Source organism: Leuciscus leuciscus (genome assembly GCF_965113295.1).
Source record: "Leuciscus leuciscus genome assembly, chromosome: 19".
NCBI classification, from domain to species: domain Eukaryota; kingdom Metazoa; phylum Chordata; class Actinopteri; order Cypriniformes; family Leuciscidae; genus Leuciscus; species Leuciscus leuciscus.
Window position 1 is genome coordinate 37,242,758 of NC_138743.1, and position 19,405 is coordinate 37,262,162.

The following is a 19,405-nucleotide window of genomic DNA, read 5'->3' on the forward strand; positions in this document are numbered from 1 at the left end:
ATTAATAACAGTAGCATTGTAAGCAAAGTCACCTTTGTTGCGTAGATACTCAAGCTGCAGTCGCCTTTCTTTGGAGCCCTTTGGATGACTTTGCTACCTCTACTTCATTGCTATGCTTGCGCTCTAGGTGTCTAGCAATTTTCGTAAAAGCACCGTCACAAAAAAAAGCAATGTTGTCTCTTGCTATACATTCTCAGTCCATCCCTCTTTTTAATGACAGCTGGGATAATCACTGAACGTGTGCTGTCAGGAGGTCTCAGCTGCTTTGAGGATTGTAGTTTGTACTTCTGTTCTCAGCTGACTGGCAAAGTTTGGAGCTTTCCTTTACCTTTAGGTGAAACAGTAAGGCTTGTGCTACTATCTTCTGCGCTACTCTCTTCTGATGTGTCAGGGATGTACTCTTCAGATAACTCATCTTTACTCGAATCAAAAACATCTGAGTGCTCAGCAATCTTCCTTCTAGCCTTGAAAGACAATGACCATCCAATTTAGTTAATCCTCTTTCATAGATTAATAAAAAAAGAAACACTTACTCTGGTGTTTTTTGCACTTTTGAATGTTGTGGCACAAGTGGAATGTTGTTCACTCGTTGCAAATGGTGTGTGTTTCGGTCTGATGTCATCTTGAATGTCTGTACTGTCATCTACACTGGAATTTTCAGAGTACAAGAGTCCTCATGAGTTGCAGGTCTCATCTAAGAAAGACAAATCAGACAAACGTCAGAATGACATGTCTTCAAATAAACTAGGAAAATATATGCTTATAAGACTATGTTTATCATATAATGAAAAATAAAAGTTACAATATTATGCAGCTTTACAAAAAAAAAAAAAAAAAAAAAAAAAAAGTGCTTTTGAAAGTATGAGGCAATTACAGTTTTTCTCAGTCGCTTCGGTGCATTTCTCACATCACTATTTACATTTGCACAACAGTTAGTTCAATCTCCACAACATTTAGTCATTTGTGCACATCATAGTAGCAGTTTCTCATTCCTTCCAACAAATTGCGAATGCTTTTGGACATGCATCAATTGCTTTCATACAACTCTCTGCTGTTTTATAACATTATCATTTGCTTATGTCATGTCAGTCAAAATTAACTATACTTGTGAATGCTGATTAGTCATTCCATATAAAACTAATAGTCCTCATTTCATTGCTTGAGTCATTACATACAAAAATGTTGAACTAGTTGTCAAAATCTGTCAAGCAAATTTTACTGTGTAAAAACAGCAGAGAGTTGTATGAAAGCAATTGATGCATGTCCAAAAGCATTCGCAATTTGTTGGAAGGAATGAGAAACTGCTTCTGATGTGCACAAATGACTAAATGTTGTGGAGGTTGAACTAACTGTTGTGCAAATGTAAATAGTGATGTGAGAAATGCACCGAAGCGACTGAGAACAACTGTAACAGTTTAGGGCAAATTATTGAAGACTTTCTTGAAGCACCATAAAATATAATAAAACAGTTTCAAAAACAAAATCATGGTCATGTATTTGACAAGTAGCTAACATAAGACAACTCCACTTTAGGGTCCCGGAAAAATCCTGGAGTCATGTGTACTCCCGGGCCATGATGCAACAACATTTGTAATTTTGCAGAGATGGTCACAGTTGTGAAATTCCAGCAGTTGTTACAGAATCCCCAGAGCAGTTCTTTATGGTCATCATGTCTTCATCTTCCTTGCATGTAGCCTATAATAAAAGAGTTTAAAAAATGAGTTATAATTGATTACTTATCAGACAAGGTCCCCCACTACGCTAAACCTGTAGGAAGTGTGTGTGTATTTAATCACAGAGGGGTTTATATGGCATTCCTGAGTCAATACAGGTCACTGTTTCTAGTCAATTCACTAAAAACAGTGTGTAAGAGTCAAGACCAAATATAATAGATGGATAGACAGTCAGACTGATAGAGAGATAGAAAGACAGTGAGACAGATAGAGAGATGGACAGTGAGACAGATAGAGAGATGGACAGACAGTGAGACTGATAGAGAGACAGACAGACAGACAGATAGAGAGATGGACATACAGTCAGACAGATAGAGAGATAGATAGAGAGACAGACATACAGAGACAGACAGACTGATAGAGAGACAGACAGACAGATAGAGAGATGGACAGACAGTGAGACTGATAGAGAGAGAGACATACAGAGAGACAGACTGATAGAGACAGACATACAGAGACAGACTGATAGAGAGACAGACAGACAGATAGAGAGATGGACAGACAGTGAGACTGATAGAGAGACAGACATACAGAGAGACAGACTGATAGAGACAGACATACAGAGACAGACAGACTGATAGAGAGACAGACAGACAGATAGAGAGATGGACAGACAGTGAGACTGATAGAGAGACAGACATACAGAGACAGACAGACTGATAGAGAGACAGACAGACAGATAGAGAGATGGACAGACAGTGAGACTGATAGAGAGACAGACATACAGAGAGACAGACTGATAGAGAGAGACAGACAGATATAGACAGAAAGACAGATAGAGAGATGGACAGACAGTGAGACTGATAGAGAGACAGACAGACTGATAGAGAGATGGACATACAGTCAGACAGATAGAGAAATGGATAGACAGACAGATAGAGAGACAGACAGAGACAGACAGACTGATAGAGAGACAGACAGATAGAGACAGACAGATAGATAGAGAGACAGACAGACAGACAGAGACAGACTGATAGAGAGACAGACAGATATAGACAGACAGACTGATAGACAGACAGACAGATAGATAGAGAGACAGACAGACAGAGACAGACTGATAGAGACAGACAGACTGAGAGACAGACTGATAGAGACAGACAGACAGAGACAGACTGATAGAGAGACAGATATAGACAGACAGACTGATAGAGAGACAGACAGACTGATAGAGAGATGGACATACAGTCAGACAGATAGAGAAATGGATAGACAGACAGATAGAGAGACAGACAGAGACAGACAGACTGATAGAGAGACAGACAGATAGAGACAGACAGATAGATAGACAGACAGACAGAGACAGACTGATAGAGAGACAGACAGATATAGACAGACAGACTGATAGACAGACAGACAGATAGATAGAGAGACAGACAGACAGAGACAGACTGATAGAGACAGACAGATATAGACAGACAGACTGAGAGACAGACTGATAGAGAGACAGACAGACAGAGACAGACTGATAGAGAGACAGACAGATATAGACAGACAGACTGATAGAGAGACAGACAGAGAGAGACAGACTGATAGAGAGATAGACAGAGAGAGAGACAGACTGATAGAGAGACAGACAGATATAGACAGACAGACTGATAGAGAGATGGATAGACAGACAGACAGAGAGACAGACAGACTGATAAAGAGACAGACAGAGAGATGGACAGACAGTGAGACTGATAAAGAGACAGACAGAGAGAGACGGACTGATAGAGAGACAGACAGAGAGAGACAGACTGATAGAGAGACAGACAGATATAGACAGACAGACTGATAGAGAGATGGACAGATAGAGAGATGGACAGACAGTGAGACTGATAGAGAGACAGACAGACTGATAGAGAGACAGACAGATAGAGAGACAGACAGAGACAGACAGACTGATAGACAGACAGACAGACAGACAGACAGACTGATAGAGAGATGGACATACAGTGAGACTGATAGAGAGACAGACAGACAGACTGATAGAGAGATGGACATACAGTCAGACAGATAGAGAAATGGATAGACAGACAGATAGAGAGACAGACAGATTGATAAAGAGACAGACATACAGAGAGACAGACATACAGAGACAGACAGACTGATAGAGAGACAGACTGATAGAGAGACAGACAGAGAGACAGACTGATAGAGAGACAGACAGATATAGACAGACAGATATAGACAGACAGATTGATAAAGAGACAGACATACAGAGACAGACAGACTGATAGAGAGACAGACAGACAGACAGACTGATAGAGAGACAGACTGATAGAGAGACAGACAGAGAGACAGACAGATAGAGAGACAGACAGAGAGACAGACTGATAGAGAGACAGACTGATAGAGAGACAGACAGAGAGACAGACTGATAGAGAGACAGACAGATATAGACAGACAGATTGATAAAGAGACAGACATACAGAGAGACAGACATACAGAGACAGACAGACTGATAGAGAGACAGACAGACAGACAGACTGATAGAGAGACAGACTGATAGAGAGACAGACAGAGAGACAGACTGATAGAGAGACAGACAGATATAGACAGACAGATTGATAAAGAGACAGACATACAGAGAGACAGACATACAGAGACAGACAGACTGATAGAGAGACAGACAGACAGACAGACTGATAGAGAGACAGACTGATAGAGAGACAGACAGAGAGACAGACTGATAGAGAGACAGACAGAGAGACAGACAGATAGAGAGACAGACAGAGACAGACAGACTGACAGAGAGACAGACAGATAGAGAGATGGACATACAGTCAGACAGATAGAGAAATGGATAGACAGACAGATAGAGAGACAGACAGACTGATAGAGAGACAGACAGACAGACAGACTGATAGAGAGATGGACATACAGTCAGACAGATAGAGAAATGGATAGACAGACAGATAGAGAGACAGACAGATTGATAAAGAGACAGACATACAGAGAGACAGACATACAGAGACAGACAGACTGATAGAGAGACTGATAGAGAGACAGACTGATAGAGAGACAGACAGACAGACAGACTGATAGAGAGACAGACAGATAGAGAGATGGACATACAGTGAGACTGATAGAGAGACAGACAGACTGATAGAGAGATGGACATACAGTCAGACAGATAGAGAAATGGATAGACAGACAGATAGAGAGACAGACAGACATACTGATAAAGAGACAGACATACAGAGAGACAGACATACAGAGACAGACAGACTGATAGAGAGATGGACATACAGAGACAGACAGACTGATAGAGAGACAGACAGATAGAGAGATGGACATACAGAGACAGACAGACTGATCGAGAGACAAACTGATAGATAGACAGACAGATAGAGAGATGGACATACAGTGAGACTGATAGAGAGACAGACAGACAGACTGATAGAGAGATGGACATACAGTCAGACAGATAGAGAAATGGATAGACAGACAGATAGAGAGACAGACAGACATACTGATAAAGAGACAGACATACAGAGAGACAGACATACAGAGACAGACAGACTGATAGAGAGACAGACAGATAGAGAGATGGACATACAGTGAGACTGATAGAGAGACAGACAGACAGACAGACTGATAGAGAGACAGACAGTCAGACAGATAGAGAAATGGATAGACAGATAGAGAGACAGACAGACATACTGATAAAGAGACAGACATACAGAGAGACAGACATACAGAGACAGACAGACTGATAGAGAGATGGACATACAGAGACAGACAGACTGATAGAGAGACAGACAGATAGAGAGATGGACACAGAGACAGACAGACTGATAGAGAGACAGACAGATAGAGAGATGGACATACAGTGGGACTGATAGAGAGACAGACAGACAGACTGATAGAGAGATGGACATACAGTCAGACAGATAGAGAGATAGACAGAGACAGACAGACTGATAGAGAGACAGACAGATAGAGAGACAGACAGAGACAGACAGACTGATAGACAGACAGACTGATAGAGAGATGGACATACAGTCAGACAGATAGAGAAATGGATAGACAGACAGACATACAGAGAGACAGACATACAGAGACAGACAGACTGATAGAGAGACAGACTGATAGAGAGATGGACATACAGTGAGACTGACAGAGAGACAGACAGACAGACAGACAGACTGATAGAGAGATGGACATACAGTCAGACAGATAGAGAAATGGATAGACAGACAGATAGAGAGACAGACAGACATACTGATAAAGAGACAGACATACAGAGAGACAGACATACAGAGACAGACAGACTGATAGAGAGACAGACTGATAGAGAGATGGACATACAGTGAGACTGATAGAGAGACAGACTGATAGAGAGATGGACATACAGAGACAGACAGACTGATAGAGAGACAGACAGATAGAGAGATGGACATACAGTGAGACTGATAGAGAGACAGACAGACAGACAGACAGACTGATAGAGAGATGGACATACAGTCAGACAGATAGAGAAATGGATAGACAGACAGATAGAGACAGACAGACTGATAGAGAGACAGACTGATAGAGAGACAGACTGATAGAGAGACAGACAGAGAGACAGACTGATAGAGAGACAGACAGATATAGACAGACAGACTGATAGAGAGATGGACATACAGAGAGACAGACATACTGATAGAGAGACAGACATACAGTGAGACCGATAGAGAGACAGACAGACATACTGATAAAGAGACATTTTACATTTTACATTTAGTCATTTAGCAGACGCCTTTATCCAAAGCGACTTACAAATTAGGACTAAATTCAGCGAGTCATCATAAAGAGGCAAAAGCAACAACAACGCAGGAAGTGCTCAAAATACGAAGTTCAGGTATTATTCAGAGTAGCATAAGCCTGATAAGTGATGTTTCAAAGGGAAAGGAAATTTTTTTTTTTTTCTATAAGGTTAAGTGCTCACGGAAGAGATGGGTTTTCAGCTGTTTTTTTAATGTTGTCAGGGATTCTGCATTCCGGATGAGGGTGGGGAGAGCGTTCCACCAGCATGGAACTGTGAATGAGAATGTTCTGGAAAGTGATTTTGTGGCTTTCTGTGATGGAACCACGAGACGTCGCTCGTTGACCGATCGTAGGTGTCTGGTAGGGATGTAGACTCGTAGGAGTGAGTGAAAGTAGGAGGGAGCTGAGCCTGTGATAGTTCTGTAAGCAAGCGTCAGTGCCTTGAACTTGATGCGAGCAGCTAGAGGTAGCCAGTGCAGAGAGATGAACAGAGGAGTGACGTGGGCCCTCTTGGGCTCGTTGAAGACAAGACGAGCTGCAGCATTCTGGATCATCTGTAGGGGTTTGGTCGCACATGCTGGGAGTCCAGCCAGAAGGGCTGACAGACAGACATACAGAGAGACAGACATACAGAGACAGACAGACATACTGATAAAGAGACAGACATACAGAGAGACAGACATACAGAGACAGACAGACTGATAGAGAGACAGACAGATAGAGAGATGGACATACAGAGACAGACAGACTGATAGAGAGACAGACAGATAGAGAGATGGACATACAGAGACAGACAGACTGATAGAGAGACAGACAGATAGAGAGATGGACATACAGAGACAGACAGACTGATAGAGAGACAGACTGATAGAGAGATGGACATACAGAGACAGACAGACTGATAGAGAGACAGACTGATAGAGAGACAGACAGATAGAGAGATGGACATACAGTGAGACTGATAGAGAGACAGACAGACAGACAGACAGACAGACAGACTGATAGAGAGATGGACATACAGTCAGACAGATAGAGAAATGGATAGACAGACAGATAGAGAGACAGACAGACATACTGATAAAGAGACAGACATACAGAGATACAGACATACAGAGACAGACAGACTGATAGAGAGACAGACTGATAGAGAGATGGACATACAGTCAGACAGATAGAGAGATAGACAGAGACAGACAGACTGATAGAGAGACAGACTGATAGAGAGATGGACATACAGAGACAGACAGACTGATAGAGAGACAGACAGACTGATAGAGAGACAGACAGATAGAGAGATGGACATACAGTCAGACAGATAGAGAGATAGACAGAGACAGACAGACTGATAGAGAGACAGACTGATAGAGAGATGGACATACAGAGACAGACAGACTGATAGAGAGACAGACAGACTGATAGAGAGACAGACAGATAGAGAGATGGACATACAGTCAGACAGATAGAGAGATAGACAGAGACAGACAGACAGACAGACAGACAGACTGATAGAGAGATGGACATACAGTCAGACAGATAGAGAGATAGACAGAGACAGACAGACTGATAGAGAGACAGACTGATAGAGAGATGGACATACAGAGACAGACAGACTGATAGAGAGACAGACAGACTGATAGAGAGACAGACAGATAGAGAGATGGATAGACATTAGTAAGTAATTGTGAATTTACCACACATACCATAGTTAAGATAGTTACAATAAGGAACCGTACTCATTAATGCGGGCTATACAGAATGATAAGATAGAGAATTCATTCGACGACTCGTTTATTCATATAAGTTATAACCACACGATTGACTGTCTGTTGCCTGGTGTTAGTTCATTAATCGTGGGAACGAACGTGTTCCTAATTCATGACCGCTATTACATTTTCCCCGTGTCATGGGCTAAGCTCCGTAGTACGATAATAAAACCATATCTTTACAATCAACTCACATCTATAAACTCTATACAAACGTACCTTCATGATCATTCATGTATCTAGCCTCCAGTGCGTCGGTCTTATCAGTGGCATTGATCACATGGTCCTCGGCATCTAATGCTCCTCCGTCTCATGCTGATGTAGAAGCCACGCGCAGTCAACAAGTAAACAATTTAAATTATATAGGCTACCGACATGCAATTTAAGTTTATCAATAGTATATTCGCCACAGTCAACGAACAACATCAATTACACCTCATTAGAAAACTCCATTAGGTCATGTAATTCAACAAACTTTCGAAATTATTCGAACTTGTGATGTCTTTTTATTTAATTATCGAATATAACATAAAAATATGATAATTACCTGTAAAAATTGATAATCCCGTTGATTGACACCAATAAACGTGATCTCGTCGTGACTCGTTCGATTAATAATCGATTGTTTTGCGCATGAGCAGTTGGTGTGTGTCCTGCGTCACATCTGTGTTTATGGGTGCAGTTCCGCGAACATACTGCAGGAGCGCTAAAGAGCAGCGCTGCGATGCACGCTTACAAGCTCATGGTGGGATTTAGAAAAAAACTGCACTAGGCATATCAGCATATCAGAAGACTATTACAAGCAAAACATTGTGGGGACCGGGGAACTGGTCCCCACCATGTTTTTGTTCCCCACTTTGTGAGTGTGCTTACATGCTGAGGACCCACACACAGACACAGTGCTTTTAATTCCTCTTATCAAAACAGGGGCATTTGTATGGAAGCTTGTTTCCGCCACAGAGTGCAAAAATAAAAAAGGTACATTTTGCGACTTTTTAATCTCACAATTCTGGCTTTTTTTCTCACAATTGCGAGTTTACATCTCACAATTCTGACTTTTTATCTCAGAATTAGGCCTACGTGATATAAAGTCGCAATTGTGTGTTATTAAGTCAAAATTGCGTGATATAAAGTCAGAATTATGAGATATAAACTCGCAATTGCGAGAAATATACTTGAAATTCTGACTTTTTTTCTCAGAATTGCATGTTTATATCTCGCAATTCTGACTTTATAATACGCAGTTGGGAGATATAAAGTCAGAATTGCATGATATAAAGTCGCAATTGCGTGTTATAAAGTCAGAATTGTGAGATATAAACTATTCTGAGGTAAAAAAAAAAAAAAAGTCCGTATTTTTTCCCTTAGAATTGGACTTTATATCTCACAATTGTAAGTTTATATCTCACAATTCTGAGAAAAGATGTCAGAATTGCGTGATATAAAGTCGCAATTGCGAGAAAAAAAGTCCGAATTCTGACTTTATAAGACACAATTGCGACTTTATTTCACGCAATTCTAACTTTATATCTCGCAGTTCTGAGAAATAAAGTCAGAATTGCGAGATGCAAACTCGCAATTGTGAGATAAAAAGTCGCATTTATCTTTTAAAATGTGTTATTCTGTGGCGGAAACAAGCTTCCATACATTTGCCATGTGCATGAATTATAAAAAATAAGCATCTATGTGACATGCAACAGCCATTTTTTGACAATAATTATCATAATTAACAGCTCACATTAATACCATATTAATATATAATCCTTTACACGAGTAGGCTAATACATGTTACTCCCGTAAAGGATGATATTAATATGAATAACGTTACACGTCCAAGCGATGCTTCTTCACCGTTGCTTTACCTTGAAATATCGTGAATGAATACAAACATTGATGCTTCTCGAAGAGGTCGGCAGAGACACAAAATTAATAATCTTTTACTTATTTTTAGTTATTTTATATTTAACTGAAAGAATGTGCTTATTTTTTATAGTTTTAAAATCAATTATTATTCAGATTAGTAATGTATAGGTAAATAATAAACAAAACAAAAAATAGTATCAGATTAAAACAACATAAGCTTTCTGGACCAAAAAAAAAAAAAGTATAGTTTTTTTTTTTAATGCTTTGGGTAATAATTAAATTAATGTTGAGTCGAGGGAATGATGTTTAACTCACACAGGAGGAGAATATTAAGGGTGTTGTACAAAACGCATTTTTTTTTAAAAAAACGAGCAGATCTCAATGCCGCAATCGACACTTTTAATTCATTTTCACATTTAATTTGAATCACGACAGCCGTAATAGATTTAGTTTAATTGTGTGGGGTATTTTGCCCATTATCTTTAATTTGGGGGCATTTCTGTTCATTTTGGCCCTAAACACCACCTTTCAAAAGTTTGAAGCGGTTTGAGCAGAGCCATATCTCTCTATGGCTGTCATTATGCGCGTGCACGTCCCGCTGCCATGACAACCACTTACAAACACTATAGCAAACACTAGCAGCAGCAAGCGTCTCAGTGGAGTAATTGTTGATTTCTTTCAGTAATTGTTGAATTGTTGATAAAGTCAAATAAACAAAAAGGGAAAATGTCCGTTCGTCCAAAGGAACCAGTGAAATCTAAAGAGGTAAGTTATGTTAACGATATTACAGCCAATGCAAATTCGTAATCCAAAGAAAATTGACGGATAGACGGGCTCGACATTAACGCTCGTCCATGACAAGTGGATTTTTGAAAGAGAATCTTACTTAACTTTAATGACAAAAATAACTAGGGAAGCATCGAAACGCGAGAATGATTTTGATGTTATTACATTCAATGTAAACAGCGAATGATGAGGGGTATTTCTGCTGACAAGCTCGCATTGTTGAGGCTCGCTGAGAGACTTTAGTAGCATAACTGCACACACAAGAAACATATAAGACATAAATAACAAGTAACTTTTTAGACACAATGATACAAAGATACAATTAAAAATGCTTTAGATACAAATGAGCAAATGATAAAGCTTGGGTTGCTGAATATTAGATCCCTTACTTCAAAAGCACTCATTGTTAATGATATTATTACAGACTATAATCTAGATGTGCTGTGTTTGACAGAAACCTGGCTAAAACCAAACGATTACATTCATGTTGGTGCTTAATATAGCAATATAAGTTATAGTGTACATGATCAATCACGTTTGAGATTTGTGCTGGCTACTGTATACAGGCCTCCATACAGACTTTATCAAAGAATTTGCTGACTTTCTATCAGAGTTAGTACTGGCTGCAGATAAAGTCCTAATTGTTGGTGATTTTAATATACATGTAGATAACGAAAAGATGCATTGGGATTGGCATTTAAAGACATTCTTAACTCTATTGGAGTTAGACAACACGTGTCAGGACCTACTCATTGTCGTAATCATACCCTAGATCTAATATTATCACACAGAATCAATGTGGATGCCGTTGACATTCTGCAGCAGAGCGATGACATCTCAGATCATTATCTAGTCTCAGTGTTTTTCATGTCATTTTACATTGGAAAATTGCCTATGTCTGTAATTTTAGACATTTTTTGTATTTCAAAAATACAGGAAATATCTGTCAAATAAAACACTACAAATTCCTTTAAATGTATTATTATTTTTTACAGGCCACAGCTAAGGAACAAAACTGGTACTGGCAGGAATCAAGTGACGAAGTACGTAAACCTTCAGACCCTTGATCTCACTCTACCTAATGTCACATTATAGTGATGTTGGGATGATTATATATACATGTTTCTTGTCTTATTTAGTTCAGACTTTTCATCCAGTTAGAAATGAATGCTTTGTCTCATATCTTTCACAAGGAGCTTTGGATTTAAACATTTGAAAATTTGTCTTTTGTCCTGTAGGAGGTGGGTTCAGGTCTTCGGGGTTGTACCAATAAAGTGCATAAACCTGAAGTGGACCGGTGGTCTGTGGTCAACATAATGTCACATTATGTGATGTTGGGATGATTATTTATCCAAGAAAATGATTTGTCTTATTTAGTTCAAGAGTGTGATTGATTTGTTTAAAAGGGAAAAATCCCCTCTTGTGCTTCCAGGAACATGACTTATCCCAACTAGAGCGCGCCGCCAAGATGATGGAGCGTTCAGTGGTTCTCGATAGAAAAAAAGCCATTACAAATGGTATATAAAGAAAACATTTATTTTGACTGCTACACCATTTATTTTGGATTACTGACGGATGGACAGATATTACATTTTTTTAACATCTTTATATCCAAATCTCAGATTTCCTGTTCTATGAGGATCCCGCTGATAAGTTTCGACGTGATAAGGGCACTCTTCTCCCGCTTTGGAAATTCGATTATGAAAAAGCCAAAGGACTGCCTGTGAATGCCCTCTGCTGGTGAGTTTCATACTTTATTAAAACAATGTTTTTTGAGTAAAATAGGAAGTCCTTCTTTGAGTAACGTTTGTATTTGTTCATTTTTAGGAGTCCTCGATACAACGATTCGTTCGCTGTTGGTCTTGGATTATGTAAGTTTACTATTTACTCTGAGAGAAAACCTTAGACAAGGAATCTTTTGTAAGCTAAATGACTCTGAAGTGTGTTTCATCTTACCCCTCAAGATGGATGTACTCATGAGGATCGTGAGGGCATGCTTCTCTTTTACACCCGGAAGATGCCCCTTTTCCCAGAATTCATCTTTAACACAGACTCTGGCGTGATGTGTGTAGACATCCACAAACAAGTGGCCCACCTGGTGGCTGTTGGTTTGAATAATGGCTGTGTCGCAGTGTACGACCTGCTGGAAAAGAGTAAGCAGCCCATTTACACCAGCACAGCCAGCTCCGGGAAACACAAAGGCTCTGTGATGCAGGTATGGATGAGGATATGACCATGGAGTCATGGGTAAAATAATAACAGTAAACCATCATTACCTATGATATGAAAATGGAGCTGTATGTTCAATACAATGGTCGGAATATGAAGTAAATGCAGGACTGTATACTGTGTTTGTGCAGTATATTTAAATATACTTGAATACACTACTGTTCAAACTAATTATTTTTTCTGACAGATTATTATAATCTAAGAATCCAGATTTTTTTATTTTTTTTATCATAGTTTCCACAAACAACACATAAGCAGCACAACTGTTTCCAACACTGATAATAAAAATGTTTCTCAAGCACCAAATCAGCAAATTAATATTAGTATTGATTTCTGAAGCATCATGTGACACTGAAGTGATGGCTATTTAAATATAATAATATTTAACTGTACTTTTGATCAAATCAATGCAGCCTCGGTGAGCATAAGAGGCTTTTTAAACATTAAAATATATTACCGACCCCAAACTTTTGAATGGTAATGTATTTAAATAAAATTAAATACAGATAGTTTTTGTGATTGTTGGTTGATAAAAAAGTCTTGGCTCTTGTGTTTCATTGTCTTGGTTACAGGTAAAGTGGCAGGGAGACGATTCGGACGGCAATCACAGATTCATCTCGGTGGCCGCTGATGGACGAGTGGTGTCTTGGACACTGAGAAAGGTACAGAAGGAAATATCTAAGTGTTGATTCTAAAACAAGTCCTTTTTGTAAGAGGTTAATTGATGCCAATCATTTGGATTTCAGGATGAACTAGCCTTCTCAGACATCATCAAAGTCCCAGTCATGGACAAAGTTCCTGATGACCTTAAGGATGATATTGCTACAGGTATGCACCACATTACTTTATTTGTTATAAACACATACTTCTCAAGCAAGCTTCTAATCAGTTTCATTTATGTTCATTTTTTTTTTTATCACACATAACAGAAAGAAACCGTTAAAATGTCAAATGCAATAAAGGTGCTAATGGTGTAAAAATCACATGCACTAATGTATTATCCTCACTGAAGATATTTTCTCTGTGGTTCTAGCTGGAACATCTTTGGACATTCACAAACAAAATGAAGGGTCTTTTCTCCTTGCCTCTCAATCTGGAACGATTTACAAGGTCAGTCGTATACCATCACATCCAATATGATCGTTTACACCAGAGTCAGTCATACAATCATTCAGCCAGAGTACCCTGTGAACATCTGCAGTCTTGAGTCATTTAGCATTTAAACTATTTATTTTGACAGACCAGATAGTTTTGTTTCTCATCTCATGCCACGCTTTGGTCTGTATAACTTGTTTTGTTCTAAATTACAAACATCACAGGCCAACACATGTTCTTCTTTAATATTTTCACTCCTACTGACTCCCAACATCCCTCTACTTCTACAAAACACACTCACACACGTTTACTTGGCTATCTAAATGGGGATATTCCATAGACTTCTATTAATTAATTAGTTATAAATACTGTAACCAAACCTTAACCCACACCCTGACCTTAAAAGAAAACTTTCTACTTGATTTACTTTTTACAGACACACACACACGCACACGCACACGCACACAGACACACACACACACACACACACACACACACACACACACACACACACACACACACACACACACACACACACAGACACAGTGCTTTTAATTCCTCTTATCAAAACGGGCATTTGCCATGTGCATGAATTATAAAAAATAAGCATCTATGTGACATGCAACAGCCATTAAAGCTAATCAGATGCTTGCAGATTTTCTTTTTTAAGTTATATATATATGTATACGTATATATTTTTAATAACGATAAGGTAAAAAAAAAAAAAAAAGCTAAACAGATGCTGCAGGATTTATGTTTTAAACTTGATGGATCGTGCTTGGTGGATCGAACAAACTCCAGAGCTGCACAAAACAAGAAGAATGATGTGGATCACTTTTCACCAACAGATAATTAAGCAGTATAACATGAGCAAGAGTGTTGTTGTATAAAACAGCATTTTTTTTCATGGTAATTTAACCAATAATGAGTTTGTTTGTCTTTCACAGGGCTCTACATTAACTCCCAGCTCTTTCCAAGAGGCGTATGATGCACACTTCCTCAAGACTGTCCGGTGTGTGAGGTGGAATCCCTTCCATCCCAACATCTTCATCTCCTGCGGCTTGGACGGCTGGGTGAAAGTTTGGGATGATAGAATTAAGTATGAGCACTTATTCCCTGTAGCACTATATCTACAGCAGCCTTTTCCAGCTTATCCTTCAGTTGTCTTAATTGTAAATTTGACAAATCAATTAGTCTGTCTATGTTCCGCAAAAAGACAACTTTGAGTTAATAATAATGAATGAATCTTTCTCTTGACTGCACATTTTGTGTACGTGTTAGTAGCCAGACACATTCAGTTTACAAATGACTACGCCACTCTTGCATAAAATAAAATAAAAAGAAGGTGGATAGAGCTTTACCCTCTGAAGTGTTCGTAGGATCTGCAATGGCAGGATAAGCAATTAGAAGTGTGTTCATATATTACAAGTTGACCGAATAGATTTTACAGTAGACTTCAGCATCCTGTGACACCACAGACAACAATTCTGACTTGCCCCTCGGTTTGTGAAATCAAACAGAGATTGTTTACATGACTGCATTTACAATGAAAGTCTGGGGAAAGTTGTATAGAAGCTTGTTGAATTGTTATATATATTGTTTTGACTGACTAGTAGCTCATCTGAAGTATTCTACTATTCCAGTAACAATACATGTCTCTTCCAGGTCTTCTTTGTTCACCTTTGACCTGACAGCTGAAGTGACAGATGTGGCCTGGGCTCCATACTCCCCCAGTGTCTTTGCTGCTATCACCAGTGATAGAAAGGTAAACAGCCAACCTCTAATACAAACACAATGGTAAAATACACAATATGATCAAATCCTTTTTTTAAATAATAATAATAACAAAAAAGCAATAAATATAATAACATTAATAATACATTTAATAATCCCTCACCTTAAAATAGAAACTTTCTGGATACTTCCACTTTAAGCACTTTTTTCATGTAATGATTGCTAATGAAACACAGTGGGACGTCTTTCCAACGGCGCTTGACTGCATCAGCACACACACACACTCACGTTCTGCTTGTGCGAGTCAAACACACATACAGTCAGGTTAAACAAAAAAAACATAAAACCAAAAGTGATCTTTAGTACAATCAAAAGTAATCATTTCCAGCTCTTAAAATAGTAGATATCTATCATCCCATGGAAACTAAATGAGCGTCTCTGTTGTAAGTAAATAAGCAAGTAAGAAAGTAAATAAAGATACAAAATAAATAAAACATATATTTTTTTTAAGAACAAAGAGAAAAGGGTTCAGGACATAACAGAGGCCTAATCTGAACTGTTACATCATGACAACAAGCTCAATATAGGCTATGTCACGAGCATCATGTGTGCTACCATCTGCTCTATTGCTCTGACATTGACTTTAAATGTAATCCTACCTGATCTGGCTTGCTTTGGACTTCCTTCTGTCGAATCAAAAAAGAAGAAAAGTTTAACGCAATTACGCAGTATCCGTTTTTTGCTGTCATCCGTTGACTAGCGTTGTATGATCATCACGTTCTTATTAATGTGAATGCTTTTAAACCATTCAAGCGTGACAAGACTAAAGAGACCGCGCTGTAAGTCCTGCCTATTACACACACACACACACACACACGACCCACAGAAAAGACGCGCGTCAGTATCCAGTTCTCTTTCGGGCTTGAACAAACACACAAATTATGCCAAAATGTCCGTTTTGTCGAGTGTCCTCATAAGAGCAGTCTTAAATGATGAGACTGCTGCATGCGAGACTGCTGCGAGTAGGCAAACTTTATTAATGAAACAGAAAATCAGAGGGAATCATTTCTTTAATGTTTTTTTTTTTTTTTTACACGGCTTTCATCGTTTTCAGTTACGTGACTGATGCGGAGACCTGGAGTGTTATTTAAATGTTTTATTTAGTTTTATTCATATTCATATTTTGAATTAGGTTTATTTTGAAACTTTCGGATTCAACCCATGTTCTCAAGCAGTGAAAAATAGAGGACACTGACAAGTTAACGCGCTATAAGACAGGACCGAGCAGGTAATATTTAATATGAAACAAAGTCTCAGCTTTCAAATTTGGTCAAAGAAAATTAAACAATAAATAGGCCTACCGTTTTGTGGCTCTTTAATGTGTCGTGACAGATTGCCTCAGTTAAAGCCAAGTTCAAATCCACTGACGTTAATCTAACCCTCCTGACTGCTTTTTCGGACAAAAATGGTGGATTTTGATTGGTCAGACTCAGATCGCATGTCAGTCAAACTCCCTGCACAGGATGAATTGACGCTAATTTAAGCACCAGCTTTTTAAAAGCGATGTAAACTTTTTTTTTATTTTGCTAAAAATATATTATCTTGCTTGCTGACACTCAGTGCCAAAGCAAGAAAGGTGCTAATGTCTGCTTCACACTGAAACCGTAAACTGATACTACATAAATGACAAAGACTACAACTTCCGGCTCCTCTTCTATTTCTTTCACAGGTTCATGTGTTCGACCTCAGTGTCAGGACATATGAGGCTCTCTGCCAACAAATAGTGCTGTCAAAGAATAGAAGGCCTATGAAAATCGAATTCAACCCTGTCCATCCCTTCATCATCGTGGGTGATGACCAAGGCCATGTCATCAGCCTCAAGCTCTCGCCCAACCTCCGCAAGAAGCCTCAGGTAAGTGATGCACTAATATTATGTATAGGCCTCCAATGAAATCACATGCTTAATCGATCAGTGCTGTTTCAAGCACTGCTGTGCTGAATACTTCATGTGCTGAATTGCTAAATCTGCATCTTTGTGACCGCTTCAGACATTCATTTACAACCCACTGCAGTTCAAGCCAGTTACTGAACGGCTCAGTTTAACTAAGTGACATTTGATGAGAATGTTTCGGGAACACATTAACGTATTGAACGTAAATTTAAATATAATTTGTTTGCCAGGCAATGAACATAGTAATTCAAGATACAAATCAGTCAGAAAGAATGTACTGTGGAAAAAGGGCTTTCAGAACAAATAAATAAATGACATGACTGAAGGTCCTTGAAGCTTTGCAGTGATGAAGCCAGAGTGAACAAAGTCAAATGAATAATTCAGGTTCCAAATCTACACTACTGTTCCAAAGTTTGGCCTCGCTAAGATTTTTATTTGATTTATTTTTCATTTTTGGTGTATAAGATGTTTTTGAAGAGGTCTCTTATGCTCACGATGCCTGCATTTCTGTTATTTTGAAATATTGTGAAATAAATGTAGAATTTAAAATAACTGTTTTCTATTTTGATATTTTTTAAAATATATTTATATCAGCATTCATTACTCCAGTCTTCAGTGTCACAATGACTGTTTGTGTTCTATTTCACCCACGAAAATAGTTCCAAAGGAAAACACTCAGCGCTGTGTAGTGAATGTTTCGGCATTTGACTGAATGACTCACTCATTAAGATGGTCACTTGCCTCCACCTGTTGGCAGTGTAGTTTCATGTTTAAAGCATCATTGCATTTTTTATTTGTATATTCAAACATTTATTTAAAACATAACATAACATTATTTACTGCAGTTGTAATTTTTCAGTGTAAATTATTTAATTTGGTTGAAACAGCCCTATAGTGTCTTCACCAAAACTGTGAAGTGTGAAAATTTGTTGATCAAATGTAAGAATGTGATACGCATCATTCATTTAATAAGGCCAATAAAATAAGAAATAAAAAAATTGGCCTTTATAAAGGCAAATAACGCCCTGGGGGTAAATGCAAATGTCACAAATATGCAGATTTAAGTAGGCTATGTAAACCCCGAACACTGATGAGAATATTGCTTCAGAATAAATTATATTTACACCACCAAAAATACTCTGACAATTAAGAAAGGCAGTAATTTACTTCTCCAAAGGACACGCACATGACACGGCTTAACGTCGAGCCCAGAAGACTTTGTAGGTTTTCAGTATTTTCAGTTTATGCATAACCAACTGCACTTTGCTTTTTAAAATGATGTAGCTTGTAAGCCTCTTTATGCAAACTTCTCCGCTAATGCCAGTCAGGTGAGAAAATCTTGCCAGTTGGTGGTATACCTGCAGTAAAACGGAACTATGCTTGTATTATTGTGAATACGGACATGTTTAATGTTAGCATGCCCTGCTCTTTCTGCAGTCAGTAATCTATGATTCGAAACAAGAGGAACCAAAAGAAACTGAAGAGGCAGGAAACAAATAAGGAAGAACGCCCTATCC

At 38.7% G+C, this 19,405-nt stretch overlaps 1 protein-coding gene and 1 long non-coding RNA gene across 2 annotated transcripts in view; one reads left to right on the forward strand and one right to left on the reverse strand.

Annotated features, from left to right (window-relative positions):
• LOC309482593 overlaps window positions 1–19,405 on the reverse strand; it is a 141,527-nt gene that overhangs the window by 47,652 nt on the left and 74,470 nt on the right. The window lies entirely within an intron of this gene.
• Window positions 10,693–19,402, forward strand: LOC309482518 (dynein axonemal intermediate chain 1-like). The gene is made up of 13 exons (XM_082147976.1): window positions 10,693–10,858; window positions 11,875–11,923; window positions 12,310–12,396; window positions 12,502–12,619; window positions 12,707–12,750; window positions 12,844–13,094; window positions 13,681–13,770; window positions 13,855–13,936; window positions 14,142–14,218; window positions 15,151–15,302; window positions 15,869–15,968; window positions 17,667–17,849; window positions 19,326–19,402. The coding sequence occupies exons 1-13, from the start codon at window positions 10,820–10,822 to the stop codon at window positions 19,386–19,388; spliced, it is 1,335 nt and encodes a 444-aa protein (XP_082004102.1). The 5' UTR covers window positions 10,693–10,819; the 3' UTR covers window positions 19,389–19,402.

Coding starts and splice junctions, on each gene's coding strand:
- LOC309482518 (XM_082147976.1), top strand. CDS start 10,820: ATGTCCGTTCGTCCAAAGGAACCAGTGAAATCTAAAGAG. Junction 13,095..13,680: donor ACAAAGGCTCTGTGATGCAG/GTATGGATGAGG, acceptor TCTTGGTTACAG/GTAAAGTGGCAGGGAGACGA. Junction 15,969..17,666: donor CTATCACCAGTGATAGAAAG/GTAAACAGCCAA, acceptor TTTCTTTCACAG/GTTCATGTGTTCGACCTCAG.